General features: G+C 39.5%; 1 protein-coding gene across 6 annotated transcripts in view; it reads right to left on the bottom strand.

Annotated features, from left to right (window-relative positions):
- Positions 1 to 23,963, bottom strand: part of DIP2C (disco interacting protein 2 homolog C) — a 309,083-nt gene that overhangs the window by 6,625 nt on the left and 278,495 nt on the right. For 4 of the 6 annotated variants that reach the window (XM_066200565.1, XM_066200575.1, XM_066200591.1 and 1 more), the window contains 6 exons: positions 23,646 to 23,675; positions 21,881 to 21,942; positions 5,242 to 5,299; positions 4,187 to 4,261; positions 3,076 to 3,250; positions 1,230 to 1,353 (listed from right to left, as the gene is read on the bottom strand). In XM_066200565.1, the coding sequence (XP_066056662.1) occupies positions 1,230 to 1,353; positions 3,076 to 3,250; positions 4,187 to 4,261; positions 5,242 to 5,299; positions 21,881 to 21,942; positions 23,646 to 23,675 (524 nt within the window). The remainder of the gene's footprint in view (positions 1 to 1,229; positions 1,354 to 3,075; positions 3,251 to 4,186; positions 4,262 to 5,241; positions 5,300 to 21,880; positions 21,943 to 23,645; positions 23,676 to 23,963) is intronic. The other 2 variants (XM_066200584.1, XM_066200600.1) reach the window with 1 other exon arrangement.

Here is a 23,963-nt window from a genome sequence, read left to right as displayed (position 1 = left end):
CCCCAACCCCCAACCCTTTTCCTGTTGCCACTTTCTCACTCAGGATTTCCATAGTTGTGGAACAAAAAGGATCCTCAAAGTGCTCTCAGCAATCCTGAAAGCAGGAACATAATTCAAGCATTTTTTGGTACTGAAAACCATTTCTGCAGTGTGATATGGCTACTTTATTCACTGCCTTTGAGCTCATAATTTGAGGGGACACAAAGCTCTCACAAACAGATACTACTGAACACAGTGATTTATGAATCTGTAGCCATCTTATAATTGAGCAGTTCTTATACAACTTGATCTGAAAACTTTTCATCCACTGCTGGTACTGATCTGACACATTTTCAAGGGGAATTTTGTGACATCCTGAAAGTGTTCATTCTGGTCTATATGAAGGCACAGAACCCAGCTCCCTGTGTAATGCTTGTCTGGCAGAAGATCATACCAGCAATGATGATGCTCAAGGGAGGAGGCAATAAGGCAAAACCTCAGTTACAGTCAGCCAAGCAACTAATTGCATTCATTTTAACTGATATTTAAGAAAAAAGCAAAGTCTTTTACTAAAGAAACCAGTTCAGCTGCTGTGCTTCTTTCATTATTAAGTTTCTTGCTCCAGGCCACACCTCTGCAGCCAGGATTGAAAAGAAAAATGCACTAAATTGCTCTGCCTATTGCAACAGATTCATTTTGGTTCAAAAGTGAATAGCTAAGCTGAGGTTGTATCAAAACAAAACAACTACCTGACTGAGTCTTCTGATGCAAGAATAATGAAAAGCAATTTGTGCTCATGTCGGCCTCAAGAAATGATTTCCTGCTGTGTACATCTGAGGATGATACACTGATTGAGACAACATCATTATTAACTCATTGATTTACTGCTTCAATTTCCATTGTGACCTTGATTTGATCACTGCTTCATTTATTAATAACCAATTCAAAAATAACAGTGTATTCACTAATAAAATTTATTAGTGTGTTCATTTATTTGAAATGTTTGCTTGCTTACTCCTTTAAAAAAAAAAAAAGAAACATACTGAATGAACTTATCAGAAATTAGTCCTTTCTGATTATATCTGTTTGTGAAAAGTTTCATCCTAAGGCCACATTTGCAACTGGGTCATAAATTCTGTGACCATCCCAACAGGCCATTTCCTGGATCAATTGCAATATCCAAGGAATAAACCCAGACATTATAGATATTTCACCTTTTTATAAGGGCCCTAGTGTTATATAATCCTTACCATTCTGTGATGCTCTTGTGTGCTCTAATTACAGAAGTTTCAATATCGATCGGATGGTACCTCATCCCTCGCAATTCCATGGCTTCATCTAATGCACCCACCACATAAAGTGCATCATGGCGTTCTGGTGGTAAGGGATAGAAAAAGAGAAATATTCAATTCTCCAGTACATTAAATTATAGAAATGTTCGCATTAAGGATTAAGTAAAATAAGTGCAACATAAGTTATCCTTGAATTTCTGAGACCCCAAAGTGATTTCCGAACTAATGAGCATTTTCCATTACTGAAGTGCAATGCAGAGCAAAAACCAGAAGAAAGGAAGACAAAAGTACTATTCCCATTTGAAAAAGAAAAAGGCAGAAATCTTTATCCAAAGACAGTGGCATAATTCCTGTTTTTCTCCCAGGTGGATGCAGAACACATTCTTTTTTTTAAGGCACACTGAACAGACAATATGTTCCTTGTTTCTCTCTGTTTTTTCAAAGAGAAAGAATAGATTTGATCCTAACAGTGTGACTGATGTTCTTCCAACTGCTTTGAGATGGTCACTACAGATTGATCTATTTTTGCTTTTGATCTATTACAAAGGTGTTACCAATAAACTAAAAACATGCTTATTCAGGCAACTTAAGCATAACACTTTTATAGCCCATATGAGGCTGAAATTACACTTTTTAAAAGATACTAGGCTGAAAATTAGCAATTACATTCTAGTCATAAAAAAATATTTGCTAATAGACTTAAAAGCAGATAACTGATTCTTTTGCATGAATTTTGATAGTTGTGTGGTGGTATTGTAATGACAATATGAGGTCTACTTAATAAAGGGCTGCAAACTTTCTGCAGTGGGAGCTAAAAGTAGGAGAATGGAGAAACTCTTCACTAGGAGAATACCTAAGCTAGTTGACTGCTTAAGTTGCAATATCCTCAGAGAATCCTAAATTTTCACAGGATTGGGCTATCATTATGAAAAACTGTGCAACCCAAAGTAAATCTCTTCAGAAGGTGCCAATATAAGGACATGGCAGCAGGCCTAATCCACAGGGATTACCAAAACGTTTTCAGATTTGATGAATTCTTTCTTTGGCTGAATAGCAGCTATTCTAATGGCCCTGGGACCACTCATGGAGGTGTACACAGCATTGCTGGAAACCCTACTCGGCCAACAGCCTCCCCTGGCCAGCTCAGCCACAGCCACTCGTGGCACTGTGTTCCTCAAAAAAACAGACTTTGCATGCCTGGCAGCACTGGCTCACTTGCACGTGCACAAGAGACAAGGAACCTCATTAAAACAAATAAGGGAATCCTGTACCTTCCTGACAGAAACCCAAACCCCCGATAGCTTGTCTTCCAGCCTACTGCTTGTGTTACATTTCAGCAATCAGCCCTCTGGGGTTAAAGACAGGAAAATCTGAGGAATGGACAGCTCCTGTAATTAGGTTTATAACAGAGGTGGTCACAGAAGGGACAGGGCTCAGACTCCCACCAGGCTTTTTCCAGCGGCACAAATGCATTCCTGGGGACACAACTGCCAGAGCAAATGACGGCAGTTTCAGCTGTATTTCATATTTTTAAGCTGAAGCACTGATTATATTAACAGTGCCAAAAGGTCAGTGGTGAAGGGGTTTTGTAGCACCTGAGGTACAGCAAAGGAAAAGCAACTATTTCAGCAGGGAAATCTTGCCTTCTGATTTATTTTCTGATTATTTTAACTAAAGGGTTTTTTTGCAGTTTGACAGGTTTCACAGATGGAGCATGTTAGGAACCGCAGGGCCAGAGAAGCAGTGTCACCCTCCAAATAATTCAAATTATTTGTACAGACCTAGATGATGAGAAACCTCTTACCTCCATTTGCATCTGTGAGTTCTGTTCTTCTCAGGAACCCCAGATAACCTGTTCTTGCCCAAATAGTCTGTGTGTCTCCAAAGCTGAGTCTTGAGTTAAAATGATCTGATTGCAAAGATTCATCTCCATAGATGGTAAAATACCCACTGGCGTTGTGAGTGCTGTGAACCCATATCTAAGTTAAAAGCAATTATACTGGTATTAATTAAAGTAGCTTTCGAGAATGAAGCATTATTGAAAATTCTTGATGCAAATATTTTTAGTCATAGCTAGATAATACTAAAAATGTCTTTTAGCTCTGTTTCTGAACCTGTAACTGACTCAGTTCTAGCACAGAAGCCCAAATCTACTTTTGTTGAAGTTGCAGGGCATCTCTGAGCAATGCCAAGTTCCTCACTCCTGGTTCAGTGTATTTACCCCAGCAGAGCATCGTCCATGAACACCAGACAGACAGATTATTTTAAAGGGTGAGGCCAGGGACCTTCACCTATGGAGAAGGATTCATTCCATCGAAATCGAAGCATCATGGAAATTTTTACAATTTCAAATTAATGAACTCTTACAGAAAAACTGACAAATTAGACTGTGGTTTTAATTATGATCAAACACGTTCTCCATTTTGTTAACTAGATTTTTAACTGCTTAAAAATAACATAATTTTTTTTCTCACTCTAGAAAGATAAAATAAATTCGAAGAAGATATAGTCTTGATCAACTCAGCTAATGAGAGTACTTCAGTGCAATGAAGCAAAATGATTATGGAGAACAGCACAAGAAAACCATCTAGCTGAAATTAGACTAATCCATAAACTTACTTTTCATGTAAGCTTCCATCAGAATTAGTGAAGCACCAAGTATAAAATACAGTCAGCTAAAGTAGATTTTTTTTATTTTTTAACTTGAGCTTTTAATATTTAGAAACAATTTACTAACAATTTTAATAATTACACAAACATCATGATCCGCACTTTATAAAGATCAGCAGAATTCACCATTTTCTTAACTGGACATTTGATAAGACGTATCATAGGAAATCATTAGCATGCAGAACAATAGCTTTATCTCTGCAATTTAGTTCAGAGCATACAAAGTTCAGGTTCTCATGACTCACCTCACCAAGATGAGAATCTCCTAAGGGTCCCTTTGTTTCTGGATTAGCAATAATGATACGTACTCCTGGGAGGATCTATTGAAAGAAAACATGAGGCAGTAAGAAAGCAGGTACCACCTTATACATTTGTATGCTGACACTTTGTCCCCAAAGAACCTTCACTACAAACTACAAGAAACCCTTAAAAATCCTTAAAAAAGTCAAAGTAGACTTATAGTGCAAAAAAAAAAAAAAAACCCCACCCAAAAAATAAAGTCCATAGATATGATAAATCTGGGATAATTGGGAAATACGACAAAACTTTTCTTTCTGAATGCTGTTCCATCAATAAACCTCCCCAGAAATCAAATGTTCACCTGCAGAACAAAAGTCTAACCAAATGGCTCCTGTCTCTATGAGAACACATAGTAGGATAGGAAAAACCCCAATGAACCTTTGGCCTGAAACAAGGAGAAAGCCAGAGGCATCATGCAATCTCCCAGAATAATGACCTGCCAAAGACCTCATGTAATGGACATTCAGCAATTACCGAGGTGGATGCTGAGCCCTAGAACAGAATGGGAGCATCCTCTGACCATGAATGTCTGCAAAGCTATGGACAGAAAGCTTTAAATCAGCACCCACAACATCAGAGTCTGCCCCTATGTCCTCAGCCTGTCCCCACAGCCACACCCCAGCAAGGACAGTCCCTCTGCAGGTGATCCGTAGCCCGTGAACTCCCACTGGAGGTGGGTTCTACATGGATGGAACTGCCGGCACCAGCGCCGCATTTGTCAGCTGCTCTAAGAATGGCACACAGGGGATGAAATACCTCTTTTTTGCATAAAAGAAGGAATTGATTTCTGCATAAAAGAGCGAGTTTCAGGTTCTGAGAGAGCAGTAATGCATCAGTTACTATCATCGTGCTGTAACCTCAACAGTAAAGGAAGGACATCAATCTGCACAGCTAATAGCGCCTTCCCCAGTACTACATTCATGTAAAAATGAACAGAAGTGGATATTTACTGAAAATATTGACCATAAAAGTTACACTTAAATCTCCTTTCAGTACTTACTTTTCCAGACTCCATGAGAGGCAAACTGTGTGGAGATCCTCTTTCAACTAAACGAACTCTGTAAAATAATATGTATAATACTTGGTTGGGTTTATTTGCTTTTCATTAACATTTATTTCTAAAAGGAATGGTTAATGGTTGCAGAGTTTAATGTTATTTTTGGAAGAGATGAAGCTTATATCCTGTTATGGAGAACATAATCAGACCCAATATGTAATATTAGTCAAAACTTACGGAAAAGAAAAAAATGAAAAAAAGGTGTGTGTGAACGTTTTCTTAAATAATAAATTCTTCAAATGTAGTTGGTGCCTTTTATTTGTTTTTGACAGACTTTTGTAGATGGAATTCCACGCACAAGTTTATTCATGGCAAGAGGGACCTAAAATATTGATTTCCCACAAGAAAGTCATAAAAGCCAGGGCACAGACACAAAAGCATGTGAGCTGAGTGAGCAACCACATTCCACAAGTAGTTGACAGCTAAAATCAAAATCATATCAAAATAACTCATAACCTGGCCTCAACTTCAAATCGGCATTTGCAATCTTTTAATTATTTTCAATGGACAGTGGTTGATAGACAATTTAATATTAAAAAACAATAATTTAATGAAAAATGTTATTACTGCTGAAATCAGATCCATTCTCAGAGTGTGACTTTCTGGTTGTCTCTCTTCTTTTTTAGATAACTTATTTCCCCACTAAGTGAACTGGAATGTCATCTCTCCTTCAGTGGTATAATGGTCTGGAAGTAAATTTCTCATTTAACCTTTGAAAAGTACTCAGGAGGCTAGAATGAAAGAGACTCCCAAGTTCTAAAATAGCTGATGATCTCAGCCAGTACACAGCAAAGAAAATTTGGTAACATCTAGTTATTCCTGTATCCTAAGTAACTTTAAAGTTCTAATAACCATGAAAACCTTAAACTTCCCACTCCTGGACAATATCCATAATCCACATAACCAAGCTGAATCTGGACTTGTGTCTGAAGAGCTGTTCTTCTCTCCTCCCCTCAGCTCTGGGCATCAGAAAGACAAAACCCCACAATACAAGATGCCTAGATGTAAAACCACGTAAAAGATAAAGATGAAATGTCAGAAGTCAAGAAAACAGACAGGAGCAGATGGGTGGAGACCTGGATCCCATTAAGCTGGGCATAAAACTAAGTCTATTAGGAGCAGTCACAATAGATCTTTTTTGGACTGCTTTGAGGTCTTTTTATAGACAGAGCGTCGCAGTGCTTAGTTTGGGAAAGGAGGGATGAGACACAGAGAGACCTCAGCTAGAGGTCCCTATAGAGAACAAAGCTTTGGCAAGTTCAGACCCTAAGCAGAAAGAAGATGGAAAAAGATCTTTCTCTTTTTCTTTTTTTTTTTCTTTTCCCTATTTCTTTGCTCCAAGAGTCTTCTATAAAAGGTGAGACTGTTGAGGTCAAGGCAGGAACAGTGAATAGTGTTTTATCTGCAGTTCTGGGAAGTCTCTCAACCTTGATGAATGGGGCAGGGCTAAGCCCTGAGATATTGCACATCAGTGTGAACAGCTCCTCTCACTAACAGAAAGATACAACCCAAACACCCAGGAACTTCAGACCTTTTTCCAAGTTGTGTTGAGAGGAAAAGGATGTAAAGTGCCCTACAATGGGTACTGCCTGAGGCAGGCGCAGTTGGGCAGCTGCAGCTTGATCTACAAGAAATCACTTTTTCAGCACTCATTCAACTGCCCCTAAACTCCCAGACTGAGCCTGAAGCACTGATTACCTCCTGTGTGTTACCTTTAATGATATACTGCCCTTGTTTACACTGTTGTGTTACACACGTAACACATCTCTGTTTTCTACATTTGGTGCTGAAAAGCAGCTGAAAAGCAGCAGAACCACCACTAGACTGATGGCAAAAGCAGTGAAGCTACAGCATCCATTTGTACATCCAGAGACAGACACGAGGCAGCAGAAAGCCAGGCCACGGGAGCCTCTCTAGAATGTCTTGTCTGCAAGGCTAAGTCAATGCTGCTCTATAAAGGGTACATGTACATCGGCCACACTTGTGGCAGCAAATGGCAATTAAATGGCACACAACCACACAAATGGCAGCCAAATCTTAAGTATTTGAGAGTGTTTGGCAAGGGTTTTAAAAATAATTCTGTAAATATTGAAATGAAATCAAATACTGCAAAACCAGTTGTTACTAATGCCCACAAATTTCTGCCTTCATATATCTACATATATCTATATATCTATATCTATATCTATCTTTGTTCTGTAAAATCCACAGTAGTCCAGAAATAGAAAATGCCTTTAACTGAGTTCTTCCAAACAACTGACATATCTAATCTTTCAATAGGTATTTGCAGACAGGTAGCTACTCTTGGAAGAAATAGTCATCATGTCACCCACTTGGTACCTCCTTTAACAGAGCTATTTTACAAGCATTTGTGAAATTGAGAAAATCTTAAAGACAATTTAGAAAACCTCAGCCACAAGCACTGTGTAGAGTGATGGTGTAACAAAGGCCAGGAAGAACTTTATGTAGTTTAAGATAGGTTTAAAGAGAATTCTACTTGGATAACAGTAGAGAAAACCTCTAGGGCAGGAAAAGTGTATATCAGAACTGTTCAGCTGCCCAGAGATACTGATGGCCTTTGCTCCCTTTTTGTCATTAAGACATGCCTGCATAAAGTGTTGCTGAACTCTAGGCCTAGCAAAAATCACAAATAGTAAAGCAATACATTTGATAGTCAGTGGTGTGACTACTGGAAATGAATCAACAGTCATAAATCTGACAATCCCCTCTTCGCTTTCAGCATCTGTGCTTCCCATCTTGTTCTTATTATCACTGGTGTATTCTTCTAGTTCCCTACTCCACCTGATTCATTTAACCTTGCTTGATTTTTTAGCACATGATGCTCCACAGAAAGGTGCAATTTCTCACTTTCCAGCTCTGTTAAACCTCTCCCACTCTGTGCTTCCTGCCTCACATCCCTCCAGAGTTTTCACAGCAGTGCACTAAACATAGAAATAGCATTTCCTGGACGTTTTCTGTGAGGGCCCTCTTAGCACCCAAAGCCTTGGAATCCTTTTTGAAAAGTTTCTGCTAAGCTCACAATCCATTGGGGAACACACTGTTACACCTCTAACAAATCTAAAAATAATAAAAAAATATTTTGCCACAAAGATATTTCAGAAAAATGTAAGTAAAACATGAGATTCTGATGTTAGTTACTCTTGTGCGCATTCTTAATTTTAAGTGCTTTAATAGTCTCATTAACTCTACTGGGACTAGATCCTGTAAATAAATTATGGGCATTAGGCAATAATTTTTAAAATTAGTTTTATTGTGCCTCAGTATAAAATAATTTAATTGTTCCCACTCTTCCTCAAGAGATTTCCCTTTTTCCACTGACAAATGCAGACACAGTTGAAAACTTCTTTGCTTCCCTCTTGAGCAAACAGTATTACTATCAAGGCTGCTCTGGTAGGCAAACTAAAAATGCACAGCACAGGGCCCATCAGACCCTTAAAAACAACACCTCTGAATTATCCAGGTGATGCTGGCAAGGAAGCACACAGCTCCCTGCAGCCTCCCTAGACAATGACAGCAAACCCTCTCCAGATTCACAAATAATCGTAGCCCGCTCCAGGCAGCGCAGGTCCAGGAAGGGCAAGTCCTGTTTCTCAGCAGTGCTCCAGAGCTCTTTGTTGGGAATGAAAACAATCTCTTACAAAGTGAGTAGAGAGCCTTCCTGCTGTTTTCTTCTGCTGCCGAGTCTTGCTGGGAAGGGCAGAGGAGAACATGGCAGTAGAGCCAGACTGGGCAAAGAGCGTGAAAATCAAGCGGATGGGAGAAAACATGCAGGCCTTGGGTGTAAAAGCTACTTTTGCACCTTCTGGTGGTTTGCAGCCAAACTGAGGGGGAAAACATAACTGAGAGACACAATGTAGGGCAGACACAATACCCCACTAAAATGTCTCATTGGAGGGGGGAGACAGAAGATGTTTAAGGATCATTTCACTGTTGCAAAGCTATAACCAGGGATGATACACAATGAAACTGTAATATTTACACAGAACAGTATAGAAGAATATATTTTTCATAACTTTTTCCCACTGGCTCCTAAGAATATTTTCTTTAAAAATTCTCTCATTGGAGTTGTACAGTTGAGAAAACGGTTTCAAAGTTTGGTTCCCGGGATTTAATGGGGAATGCAACTCCACCCCTAGTATGCGCCAACTTCTTTTCTTGTTACAATTTAATATACTGAACATGTTTCATCTTTAAATCAAACACTTACTATAGAAAAGTAGGACTGAAATCTGACTTCAGAACAGGAACTGGCCACCTATAACTAACCAGGCACTGCAATCACTGTGCAGCAAAGGGGTATCAAAATGCAGCAACAATGTCTTTCTGCCCAACTATCTTACATAAAAACGAAAATTTTGTTTATGCTCCATTTTAGATCTGGTTCATTCAGTGATGAAAACTCTCCAAAATACACTGCACAGCTTGCTGGTTCTTCGCACTAATCAGAGTTTGTCAGCAGAGCTATTAATTCTTGCTTTGGGAATCTGCAGGGGCTGGCACATGCAGAGTGGTACTAAGCAAGAGTACAGTGCCAAAACTGGGCAATCCTTCATAGCCGGCTGTGCTGCTGCTTGGAGAGAGAGTTTGGATTCTGTGATTCTAATAAAGATGGAAAAAAGCTATGAGGTCATCCAAATCTTGCTCCCTGCCAAAAAAAGACTGCTCCCTGCAGTGCACTTTTGAGTGCTTTGCCCACTTCTGTTAGAGTATTTCAAATGATGGGGCTTCTTCCACTTCCTTCCAGGGCTTATTTCTCAGCTGAATTTATTTCAAATTCAGGAACTTTTTTCACTCTGCAATGCTTGGCATGAACCAGTCTTAGCTTCCTCTCATTATTTCTACCTCTCCACGTCCAACTCAAAGGAGCTTTTCCCCAGTGCCCCTGTTCTCTTTCAATATAACTCAGCTGAAGAGATTGCCTTTTCCCCTACCACTTGGCCAAACCCCACATCTTGAACTTTTGTCTTTCCTTTATAGCCATTTCCTCAGGCTGAGCCATGGTAATTGTCCTCTTCCTCCTTGCCTGGTGCCAGCCTCTTCTGTCAGCCGGGCTTGGGCACTGCACCTTCTCACACACATCTCCAGCTCTAATTTCCCTGACTATCCCAACCCTTCCTCCTGTCTGGAGCAGCTCTCACACCATGTCACTTCACAGGCATGCCAGCTTGGAAGCCAAACTCTGGTTTCTTTAATGCCAGCTATTTTGCACTCTGATTTCTTTCAGCATCTGTTCTTGGATGCTGCCACTCTTGAAAACCTTCGGCAACAAAGCCTAGAGGAAACCAAATAGGATGTGATGAACATATAACCAAATGTATTTAAATCCCCTCCTTGCTCACAGTCTTTCTGTGGCAGAAAGCAACAGCCAGTGGTCTCTGGTTTCATTCCAGCCCTACTTCTTAAGTTCACCTACTGACCATCATTTTACATTAAAAGTTAAGCTTGTGGGGTGAAAAGTAGATATCTTCTTATTCTGCAAGATATTGACGTTTTGAAAGTTTTTCTGTATTCAACTGGAACAAAGAAGTTAAATATGCACAGAAGTTGTAAATGGAATCTAAAAAAGAACATGTGGCAGGTCAGAAAGAGAGGTTATGTTTAATAATTCAGGGCATTTTGTTTTGTTTTAAATTAAATTTACTAACTCTCCAAATTGAAAATGTTTTAACTCACATCATGAGCAAAGATTAAAAACTTAATGCGTTTGGACCACTTTGAAAACTCCTTTTCCTTAAACTGAAAAGAATCTGCCCAAACTGACTCTTCTGAATTCAACACAATGGTCTTTTACAGTGAAAAAAAAGGCCAACGACCTAATTCATTAGAAACTGTAACCAAAAGGCATTTAATGTCAGAGACCTTTTATGTGGCTACATCCAGAACACAGTGACTTCCCAGTTCTGATTCAAATCATTAAGAACTACTGCCATCAACACCACCTTTCAGACATATATCAATGTCCAGTCTGAGATGGTGCTTGGGTAAGACTTTTGGTGGGAAAGGGCAGAGGCAGCCTCTTCTCATTTTCTACAGTTAGAAGAAGGATGGGCACTGTAGGCAACAGCGGGATCCTGGACTGGGTCAGGGCTTTTTGACACACAAGACTGTCAGTGCGTTTTCTCTTTACTCAAATAATAAAATGTTTCTACGTAAACAATTCCAGAATTAACAAGTCAATGAGCTCATTCTACCAAAAAAAATGGAAATATGGATCAAAGAACATAAGCTCTGCCTTCCAAAACGACATTCAGGGTTCAAATAGCAAATCAGAGAAGTAGGAAAATTGCACAGCTGAACACTTAGGCTGAAGGGAAAATGTAGATGATGAAGAAGTTTCCTGCATCATCCTGGTTTCCTCAGAGCAGTTTTTCTCCTATCTCATATTCAAATAATGGATAAATACAACTGAGACTGAAAAAGGGACTTCGGGATTTAAGCAAACTTTAACCAACCAAATGAACAACCATTGAACTTTCTGTATGCCTAGGACATATTTTAATCCTGTTAATTTGATAATCAACAAGAATTAACACTAAATCATTTCCTTTAACGTAATGGAATCCTTCACTATAAACCTAAATTACATTTCATGTGCCAAATTCCCTAAGGTCAAAACTAAGAACTTCCAATCCTTCAGATGGCTGGACAAAGAAGAAGAAGAAGTAACACAATGATTTAAGACAGTTCAGAAAGCTGCAAATGAATCAAAATGGGGCAGGAACTCTGGTTCACGAAGGGAACACTCAAAGCTTCACAGATTATAAAAAGCAATAGCAATTTTATCATAAAAGATTATGGGAATACGTAAAAAAGTTTATGTTTGCTTTCAGCTTTGAAGTACTTTAAAACGTCCAGCTGTCATCACACATTAAATTTGTTTAAATTAACTCTGCACATTGTTTAAAGCACAGCATACAACTATTTGAAGATAATGCGGTGAACCAGGACTCTGGACAATTTGGTCTCCCACCTTGCACCTTGAGCACCATCAGGTATAGCATCACCTTTCTCTGTGCTTCAGGTTCGGCTTTGCAAAACCAGGCATAAAGCTGCTCGCAGCTGTTATCTTCTTACTCAGATTACAAACCTCCCAGGACATGATGTTTATCACTAATCGTCTTTACAGCACTCCTCATAATCACAGTTGAGATCTGACAATTCTGTTTAATGCAATACGCTTTTCCTATTTTGCAACCCTTGGTCTTCCTAGTCCTAATCTCTAAAGAGACTTCACATACAGGGAAAATTTTAATTATAATGAACTTGGGATCTAAAAACATCCTCAGCTAATGGAATTAGCTTATTTGTTGTTAACAAATGATGGAAATTATTTTAGCATTGCTAATGAAATATTTGCATTCTACATGCCCACATTGTAATCAAAGGTGGAATTTCTGAAATCAAGTAGTTTTCTTTAACCTGTCCCCTTCTCTTGCTATAACCTCCAAATTTCCCACCATTAGCTGACTCACCCTGCATTTTTGGGAAAGAATCTTCAGAAAGTTCTCCTCAACAACATCCAGGGACATTTCCTGTCCATGGAACACCAACACATGAAGCTATTTTCTCAGTTCAGTGAAAACTGCGGATGAGCACTCAGAAGGAAAGGTCAGCAGTGCCATGAACAGCAGTGCCTTGTACACCTGCAGGCGCTGAGAAGGAACTGTCCTGTCACAGGAGACTCACTAGGAACCATGGCTGAGCTTCTTGAGACTCTTTGCTTACGCAAGTTCATCTTCTGCTCACAGACACTTCCGTTATGTGCCATACTGAAAAGGACAAGTTAGGCTTGAAGCAACATACTAAGATCCACTGAAAGGAGCCATTTAAGAGGGTATTACATCTCTAACCAAATTAGTGTTGTATCCTGTCTCCCTGATTTTTTCAGCCTTCCGATGTTTTACATTTCTGTACTGGAGTTCTCACGCTTGTAACATAAACAAAGAATGATGTTTTGTAAATCATGCATTCCTTCCAGGGGGAAGGACAAATTGATAAACTTCTGGTTTGACCAGTGGGGTCAGAGAGGTGTTAACCTCATCCCCCAATCCCTGATCAAACCCCAAAAGCAATAAAAACCCTGATCCCAAAATAAACTTCCTTCTTTTTCGTTCTCACAACCTGATGGGTGAGTGTAGTTTTTTCATGTCCGTCTAGCAACAGTATCCTTATATAAATAAAGGATGCTTTTACTATTCAGAGCACCTCTTCCCAAGCCTAAACATTCCTTCAGTTTTCCTCCAGCCAGAGATTTCACCGACAACAGGAGCCAAATGAGTGCCTGAGGCTCTCAAAACTGGAGTAGGTCCCAAAGGTGACAGAGCCCATTTCCCAGGGGTAACTGGCAGCACAGCATCTTGGCAGCACAGCACAGCACAAAAAGCTGACAGCGTGTGGCATGGCAAAGGCTCTGTCCTCCTGCAAAGGCTGGCAAGAGAAGAGGGGGAATGCAAAGAGGGATGGAGAGCACATAGGAAGCTCCTCTTATAGCACAGCACAGTCTGTGGTTAGGGCTGCAGAAGCTACAAAGCCTTGCTCCAAATCTTACACATATTCATTAAGTGTTTCGCCTTCCAAAGCAGATGCCTTGTGAAATGCCCTCTAAGGCAGCAGCGTGGGAAAGCAGCACTTTTTCCTTCACTACTGAAACAGCAAATGTAGCCTATGCTGATCACTTGGCACTTTTAAAGAATCAGTGTTTAGCACTCCATTAAGAGTATATACCAATATGAAGGAAAGCAACTTGTTTCAGAATACGTTATCTGTAAAAATCAAATACACAATACATCTTATTTGCACAAAAAATGGAAGAATCAAAATTCCATTTTATTAAGACATTCCTGTAACTGTCCAGCTAGACTCACAGCAAAGTCTGAGAGAGAGAAAGAAAGAAGCATAACTTGTAGGTAACAAAAAACGAAGAATTTTTTAATAAATCTTCCTTGGAAATCTAAGCAGTCAGCTTGTTTTATCTATTCCCAGCTTCCATGAGAAGCATGATGGAGAGAAGGACCTGTAACACCAAAGAAACTCAGTATACCTGGAAATGGGAAACTTTTTCTTTTTAACAGTGTCAGACACTCTTCAGGAATAAATATGATTGTGTATTTCAATAAGTTGGAAATCTAATAAGCAGTGAAATTCCCAATAATTTTACTGAAATTTTATCATTTCAATGAAATTACTGTTACACTCAAAACTGGTTTGTAAAAAAAAAAAAATGGAACCATTTTTCATCTAGTTCTTTTACTCATACTTGAAGAATATGTGCAAATGTTACTTGCAAACAGTAGCACAATAACTGTACAACTGCAGTACACCCACCTTCCTGGAAAGCTACAAATTTTTGTTTTCTCTTTGTCTTTGCCTAACTTGGTACACAGGACAGTATTCTCTTTCCCCAAAGCCCTCCAGGGAAATATAACTGGAATTCTTTGATTTATAGTTAAACTATGCTAAACCACATCATCCCTCAAAAAACAGATTTGGAGCCAACTCTTATTGTCCTTTTCCACTAAAATAATGATATGCTTTTCTTTTGAAGATGACTTTATCAAGGAAGACATGGGCTTGTGTCAAGGGAGGAAATACTTCAGTGACAAGTAATCTTGCCTTAGAAAACACAAAAATTACTTGCCAGGGCTCCCACCCCCCTAGTTCTTGGGACATTTCTCCCTTTCTTCTGCCCTGGACAGAAGTCATGCTATGCCTGGAAACATGAGACATCTTTCAAAGCTCTTTAAAAGGTACATTTACAAAATAGGCTATAACGCTGGATCCTCATGTGTAAACAGTACAATTTCTTCAACAATATTTTCTCCTCTTCAGTTTCCCAGGCCACCGGCTTTATTCCTAATCACTGACTATTCAGTGTACAGAGATTAAACAAGTTGGTCTCCTGATGCAGCCAGAACAGCAAGAGAGAGCCTTTCCTTCTCTCTAGACAGACTGGGAGTTCTCTAAGCCAGAACTGAAAGTGTTCGCATGATGCTTATCAGCCCAAATTAACTTTTCTTTCTGGGAGATCTGTTTCCCATAGATCAGAAACAATGCCAAGGGGATTTTTGAGACAGCAGTGTTTGCATGGCAGGAAGAAAGCACAATACTGCTAAAAGGCCAAGATTGTATCTTCTCCTGAGGAAAAATAATGAAGAAGAAGGAGGGTTTTGCCAGTACCATGACAAACAGCTTATACTCACAAATAAGATTCTGAAAGCTAATAGGCAAAATGCCTAAAAGCCAGGCGGTTCTACAAAGACTCCTCAAAACCAAACTGCATCATTTCTTTTTGTACTTAAACCTTTGAGAGACTCAGTTTTATTATTTTAAAGACCTCAGGCCCTTTTCCTAGCTGAGTTACTTCTACTGAGTCCATAGGAGTGCAAATCTTTTCACTTTCATGAGAAAACTGTTTCTGTGATAACAGAAATAAAATCCAAGCAGCTAAAGCAACAACTACGACAAAGTATGGCTGATGCGTGGAACCTGGAATTGGAGCCACCCATATGAGAATATCCCTGAAGCTCAGGGTGACAGGAATGGCACTGCGCTGGAGGTAGCACTTGACAATTCCATTTGCAAAATGGGTTTATTGTTTCTAAAGCCCTCTGAGGACAAGGACATGGGAGATCTATGTTTTGAACAGTTCACCAGGTATGTGGAACTTTACACCTCAAAACAACCCATGCCCCCTGTCTACAGAATCTCAGTGCAAGGGAAATGCTGGCTGGGTGTCACAGAGGGTAGTGATGGATTTTAACCACCCCTTTGGACCCCACAGAGTGAACAACAGAAGACTGTGACTTTCTCTAACCTGTGACTGAGTTCTGTATGCTGTAACCCATTGCAGGAGCTGGAAAAGCGCTGCTCCCCCAGCATCAATGGAGCACTCCTCAAAGTTTCTCTTTTGCTACCATTGGCAAATGGCTTTCAAATAGGATCAATCAATTAGATTTTCACAAAAGGTAACTATTTCCCTGTCACTTGCTATTAGCAAGTCTCCTTCTGACACACCTCCCCCATCTCTTCTCCCTCCTGTGTGAATATAAAATGGTTCCCCTCCACACCGTGACTGTGCTACAGAGCACTGCTGCGGCTACAGCTCAGCTAAAAACTCAGCCAGGGAGTTCTTATGTATGGTAACCCTTCAACAAAAGTAGCTTTCAAGGTAGATGCAGGAGAAGTGTTTGAGGATAAGGGAAAAAAGCTCCTGTGGCTTTGCTGTTTGGTATTACCCCAAACAATGTACACATAACATGAAAGTTTCAGTAAAATGCAAGAAAGATAAACAATTGACAGCCATAATAAAAGGCTATTTTTCTGCTCCTGCATGAAGTCTGAAATGCTGGAATATATTAAAATGAAGCCAAAGCCTTTACTGATTCCTTTTGACAGAGCCTGGTTTTGAGACTGGGCTCAGTGTATAAGCAATTTATACAAATAAATCCTCTGTAACTGTTTTCTCATTTCTTTGAAATGCTACAAGTGTTCCCTTCTTTTCTTGAGGAATGAGATTCAGAATTTCCATCCTCTGCAAACACTTTTGTCAGGGATACAATGTCTGAGCAAGTCTGAAGGAAGTTCAGAGATCTCTGAATAATCTCAGAATCCAAAACTAAAAGTAGGACTTGATTATTAGTGTTAGTACAACACACAAATGACCTCCTAAGAAATCAAGTCTGCTAATGACAGACTAAGTATATACAAGGTAATTTTTTTTTAAGAGCTACATTAATTTGCATCACACCAAGAAGGTGTTAATGGCCACATGGGAAAAGATCCCTATTTTGTATAGCTCCACAGACTGTCCGTTTAATAAAGAGGGCAATCAGGTTAGAATAATTCTTATAATGATTGGGAGCATTTCAGTGAAAGACTATGAATATCACAAGCCACAAATTGAATAACAGCCAGACTAAAAAATTAATAACTTGAACCCAAATACATCTTTGTGCTTCTGGTCTGTTTGGCCATATTTCACACCAGGATTTGAGTCCATCTTGGGTGCCAGCTGCCTCACCATGTCTGTCTATCCCAGCAGCTCACCATTACATGTACTCGAAAGGAACTCTAGTAAACCACAAAAGAGTTTGATAAATTAATTTTTCCATCTTTATTACCCTACAGACTTAACTAGATGAAACTGAATAATTTAAAAGATCATTTAATGCCCCTATTATTTCACCAAAGGGTATACTGAAGTTTGAAGACAGGATAAGAAGCACTTGATGGGAAAGGATGCCTGCACGTGTGATGCTAGAGATCACATGTGTGAAACTAGAGATGGCATCAAATAAAATAGAAAACAGTGTTTGCCAGGACTGGCTGAAAGTCTTCATTCTGGCCCAGTTTGATCCAAAATGTCAATGCAGTTCAATAAACAGTTTAAATATAATTTGTAGTCAAAATAAGGAGGAACTATGACAAATGCTTGCAAAATGGCATCTAAATCTTCATCAATACATTTGTGACTTGGTTAGTGGCTCTCTCCCCCTGGGAGTCTAAGCCTCCACCACATCAAAGCCCCTTAGTTGTCACTATCTGCTACTGAACAAGAAGACTGGTGACATTTTTATCTGCTTTTGGAGGTAGACAGATTCCAATGAATATGTTTCATTTTGCTTTTCTTATCCTTTTAAAAATAAACTTCAATATCAAAGTAGATCTTTCATTGCTCAGCTTAGGGCAGGAGAGTGGTTTTCTTTTTTTTTTTAATGGATAAGGTTTTGATATAGAAAAGAACATTAGGATGAAAGGGGATGTTTATCTTAACAGGATTTGCATCAAGTTTCAACTTTAGGAGAAGACCAATGATCTCCCTCAGCTGTCACCAGATGGATCCTTCAGCTCACTATTTAAAATTTCTGAGGAAATTCTCAATAAAACATATAGATTATGAAAGATACAGATACCCAGGAAAAGAAACTCCTGTGTAAAAAATTTGAGAAATAATTCAAAGCAGTAAAAATATTTCAATATTTTTAACGTAATTTTATTTCTAATTCATACCTGCTAGTTTCAAATTCAAGGTAATTTCAAAATATGTAGTATCAGATTAAAACGGTAACATTTTGAAAACAGATTTGAATGAGCCTAAAAATACGGTTTAGGACGTTTACAAATATACTGAAACATTTGAGAATCCAGCCTGACCTGCTGCAGAACACTTGAAAATATTTTTGCCCTGTTGATGGGAAAGAAAGATTATTTTGGTTTATTCTCAGTTTGATGAATTGGCTTGTTTAGCCAATAAATAGCTTTTCTACCAAAAACTAAGCTGCTGTTAAGGATGAAGAACCTGTGAAATTTTTATTTTAATATCAGAAATATGTTTTTTGCTGGACATTTTATAAACACACGAACATATTGTTTTAGAACAATCCAGATATAAGGGATGCTTGGGCTTCAAATTTACATCTTTACTGCTATGAAAGGCAGCAAATGTTGCAAAAGCCACCATCTTTCAAGTACATGGTGTTTTGGCATGATGAGAAAAAGCTCTCTCTCACTCACTCTCTCCCTTGTTTATCTTCCAAGCACTTCTCAGCTTTTAGCATGTTTAGGCATCTTGTGCTTAACCACCTGAAAAGCTTTCTGAGGACAGCATGACTGGTCAAAAATATAATGGTCTGACAATCAGGCCTTTAGAAGCAGGACAAGAATATGTATATATTTATTCAATTTATTTTCCTCCTTTGCGAGGGAGGGGGAATAAAATTGCTTTCCCAGAGGCAGAGAAATGCAGCAGTGACCTGAGCGGGTGCTCCCACCCCGGCTCTGCAGCCCGTCCCTCCCTGAGGATGCCCCTGTCACATGGCCACGGCCTGAGCTGCACAAGGAGGCAGCAGCCAGGAGCCTCTGTGCTGTGCTGGGAAGCATTAATCCACCTACCCTGCCCTTTGGAGCTGAGCTAACCTCTGTAACCTCTGTAAACCGCACTGCTCTGTACTGCAGGGGCGCAGCACACGCACCTGGTAGGTACACAGGAGTCATCTGGTTTTTTATTAAAAGCCTGTGTGGGACTTGCCTGTCTTGGCTCACTCTTTCCTCAAGCCATCCTGAGGACGCCCTGATCTGTAGAAAATCAGTAAAATGCAGAGTACAGTGATGCTGATATCCTGTTACCAACAGCAAGCCAGAGTTGTATATTCTTGCTTTTTGTGCTACTCAGATTCCAAAAATAGGTGTCTAATGCCATTTGAGACAGCTCGGGGTGCCTGGGACACTCCTCGGGGCTAACAAATACATTGTGACTCCATGTGAGACAGTACCCGAGAAGCTGGAGCACCTAGAACTGCACCAGTCAGAGCTGACAAAGTAGATGCACCCCTTGGTACAAGTATCGTGAAGCCCCAGGTGAGCCCAGCACTATGGCCAGAGTCCCGACAGCTGAGCCAAGGGGCTGTTAGCTCCAAACCACGCAGGGACACGCACAAAAAGGTGTTTGGAAACCTCCACCCTGACCTATGAAACAAACCATCCAAATTCATCCAATTTCCTGGGAGGAAAGAAACATCTAATTTGGTCAAACAACCACCCCTAGATCTCCACACAGACTGTACCTAGCACAGGTATTTTGACCTAAACACCTACAAGAAAATGACATTCTCATAAGCTGCGAAGTGCGCAAGCACATAATTACCGGATGAGCTTGAAATAGTTGTTTTGAAACTGATTATTAATTTCTATGGATGTGAACAGGATTTGAATAATCTCAAAGAGATGAACTACAGCTGTTTTTTGAAGCAACTAGAGAGTGTTATCATGCCAAGGAAAAAAAATTGTTCAGTCTGTATCAGACCCTGAAAAATATCTTCTAAAATACAAATTATGAAAAACATGTTCTCACATTAGAGTGTACAGTGTAAAATGTTCATATTGTTGGGGGACTGGCTGGCCTGAAAAGACCCTGTGGGTTGCTACTGTATGGTCTCACAGATATTTACAGGGATCTTTCAGATACTGCTAAGTAATAGGCACATTCAGTTCCACTGAAATGGTTAAAAAGAGCAAGTGTGAAGCGACTATGTCAAATAGAGTTGTTTTCTCCCTCAATTTATGACCCACTAATCTAATTCTAAATTCCACAGGATTGGGTAAATGAGGCACAGCTTTAAACCATCAAATTAAAATCTACATTACCACAATATGAGAACCAGCTCTAAAGATCATCTTTCATGGTCTGTGGAACTTGTCACTAAATATAAATTAACACACTGCAAAGCCTGATCTTGATAATGATGCCTACCTCTCAATGACATGCTAAGGCAGGAAAATAGTGTATACCCATGGTTTATGCAATTTTTATGAACAGCAAATCTTAATTCCACTCTTTAAACATTTTTTTGTTATTATTTATAATTTTTATTGACTGTGAACATTACATTCTCTTTCTGTAGAAAAGGCCTTTTTTCTTTTCTTTTTGAGTTTTCTTTTAGGTTGAGTATGATCAGGGACTCTGCCTCCCCACTACTGCAGTTGCTGGGCCAGGAACACCAAATTTCTGCGGCTGGGTTATGCAGACAGTAGCGTCCCAAAGAACAAATCAAATATAAGTGTTATTATTGGAAGCATTGTCTGCAAAAGGAATAAAGAAATCGTGACTCAAACATCTTACAGGTCCTTTCTTCAACCTGGCAAACTCCAGGGGCAACAAGAAAATACCTACATGTCTGTCTGACCAAACTGCCCAGTGGGTAACTTGGGCCTGCAGCGCCCTGAGGTTTGTACTCTGCAAGCTGAGCTGGTCACTGAAAGAGCCAAAGCTGGGGGGCAAATTCTCTGTTAAGCTTTTAAGAAGGATGAAAGAAAAAGAACAAATAAACTCCCTATTTGGATAATGATTTTTTAAGGGAACCAGGACTGTTAATCAAATGTTCACCTTTTCCAGAGTTCATAGGAAACTTCTTGGTTTGTTACAGTTCTGTAAAGACACTCATGACCAGAGTGTTTGAAAACTGAAATATATGTGCATGGGCATTTTTTAAAATCACACCTGAGATCTCAAGCTTGTCTCCAACCACTAAGTGATAAATTTTATTTCTCACTCCTTGTATGTATATCTAACACTCAAGACGGAACTGAAAAATACCCACAATTACAGAATGTGGTTGCTCACAGTGGCTGAAGCAAATAATCCATCCCCTCATAGTCCTGCAGCATTAAGAACTGCAGCAAACCCCACATGATCTCCTGACGGGCAAACAGCTGCCAAGCCAGGAGAAACACCTCTGGGAAGCTAAAAGGCCCAACAGGACTCCAGCCCATTGGGACTGGCCAGGCTGCACCCCCTGGATACAAGTGTCACGAAATCTTGATGGCAATAAAGGCAAGGAATCTTGTTAGTCACTGCAGCAGTGATGTCAGATGCCTCAGTTTTATCAATGGTAAAATTAATTAACCAATCCAATTGTCTGTGTCTGCCTGCTGGTAGGAGTCAACACAAATTATTTATGAGGTTTGCAACGGTTTCCAGGGTCTGTGAGGTGTGCTGTAAGCAGCTTCCTTGCTAGAAACTCTGTTAATTGTGTGTATTAGAGAAAAAGAAAAAGGTGGTTCCGACCTGTCATGCCTCAGTGCCCTCATATCAACATACACTGTGGTGGGATCTGGTCCAGATGTTCCCTGTAAACAACAACATTGGCTAATCAGAACCTGACAGCTGGGAGGAGAAAAGAGTTTTACCCCCCAAATAACCAAACATTCATTTCAGTGCTAATTATGCTAATCAAATGACAAGTTATACTTAAGGTATTCATCAGTCAAAGCTCAGCTTTACAGAATCAGAACAAGCACTGGAAACATACCTACCATGAGGTACTTGTCACCTTGGAGTTCAGAAAAACATCAAGCAGTCAGATTACTTAACCAACACATGTCAACAGAGGTTTTATTTGCTACAAAAGGCCAAGTAATCAGCACATGGATACATACAAAAAATGTTAAACACGTTTTGCCATATAAAGGAAGGCGGAAATTGCTGAGGAGACACAGTTTAATGTCAGAAGCACATGGTCAGGAATGTGAAGCATGGTTTACTGAGAGTTTTCCATACATGCAACAGAGAATATACTTGAAGCTAAAGATAGTAAAGGTAGCACGCATGACATGAACCAATCTGGACTGAAGGTCTGTTAAGCAATTATTCTGATCCTTTTCAGTCTTCCACTGCATAATTTAAACCCTTGCTTTATGTCACAATATTTTGTTACTTGAAAAGAAGCAGACTAATTTTAGTTTCCTTTCATGCAGAGATGATGCAGTCTTTAGGCCTTTCCACCCACAGCTTCTCTGCAGTTTTGCAGCCTGCTATGATCTGCCCTTATCCAAAACTTCAAACTCATCGCCACTGAACATCATGTGAATTCTCAATGCTCCAGGCTAGGGCTCTCTTCTCTGCTGCAGACCTCATGCTACTGCTAAGCACAAAGCTAGAAGAAAAGCACAGCTTCATTCTGGAACATTGGCATGTTGGAAGTTTTCTTTTCAGCAGAGGAATTCTCCTAAACCTGGTAAACTCCAGATGCACAAACTCCTTTACCAGTTATTTAGACGTCTACTACTTAAACCAGCAGGCAACATGAACTCCTAGTGATTTCTGTCTCATTTGGGATACATTCTAGAGTATAATTCTTCACATTAGGAATGTCTAGGGCTAAATTTCACATTTCTGGCAATGCTGGCGGATTGTTTCAAAATTTTGTGGAGCACTAAAAGTTGCAACCCAGACCCACAAATACCTAATTTTTGTATCTAGGGGGGGGAAGTGTTATCACTACCAATTGATACTTACTGAACAGGTACTGATCATCACCCACCACCAGAGGAGAACAGGAGTAACAGAGCTGCACATGCATGTTAGCCTCTTTAGCTTGTTATACACAATACAAGGTACAATATCCTCTCTAGCTATTAACGACACGATTCTCAGTCTACTGGTTAACTCAGCAGTGTAACAGACTAGTGCTGAGTGGAGAACTTATTAGAAATATATGCAATGTTGAAAAGAAAAAAACCAAAACCAAGGAAAAATTGGTTATCTTTAAAAATAAAACTAAAGCTGATTTGATTTGTAAAATAATGGAAACAGTCAAGTTTGAAAATCAAAGACAATCACTATGGAATTTATTATTTTCAGCATGAATGAAATAGTTACAATGGACATCTAATATTTGATGAAACCTGCATCCAGATAGAAAGCTATACTGGACTTATTTATAATTTTATAGAAGGATCTGAAAATCCCCAAATCTCCAGACTCAATTTCTAGTCTGTCCCACTGTTGGAAGCTGATAGGTGGGTATTGAGGGAACATGAAAATCCCCTACCTGCTCGGCCAGCTTCCCCAGCCTGTGAGGCTATAGCAGCAGGAATAGCAGGGATGAGGGAGAGAAGGAAAGAAGGTAACACAAGACAAAAATAATAATAATAATAATAAAAAATGGGAATGAAGGGTGGGAGAAAAAAAAGAGGAGAATGCAAAAAGCAGGGAGTAAAATAAAAAGAAAAACAATGTCAAATACAGGAATTTTACAAATTAACCATTTTACCATTAAAGGTTAAAAAAAGTAAAAAATGAGGTGTCAACATTTTAGTAGAGCAACAGAAGAGACAGCTGTAGACTGCTAACCTTGGACAAACAGACT

Source organism: Chamaea fasciata, unplaced genomic scaffold (assembly GCF_029207755.1).
Source record: "Chamaea fasciata isolate MVZ Bird 193981 ecotype frontalis unplaced genomic scaffold, bChaFas1.0.hap1 SCAF_1, whole genome shotgun sequence".
NCBI lineage: Eukaryota > Metazoa > Chordata > Aves > Passeriformes > Sylviidae > Chamaea > Chamaea fasciata.
This window is presented reverse-complemented; position numbering and strand designations above follow the sequence as displayed.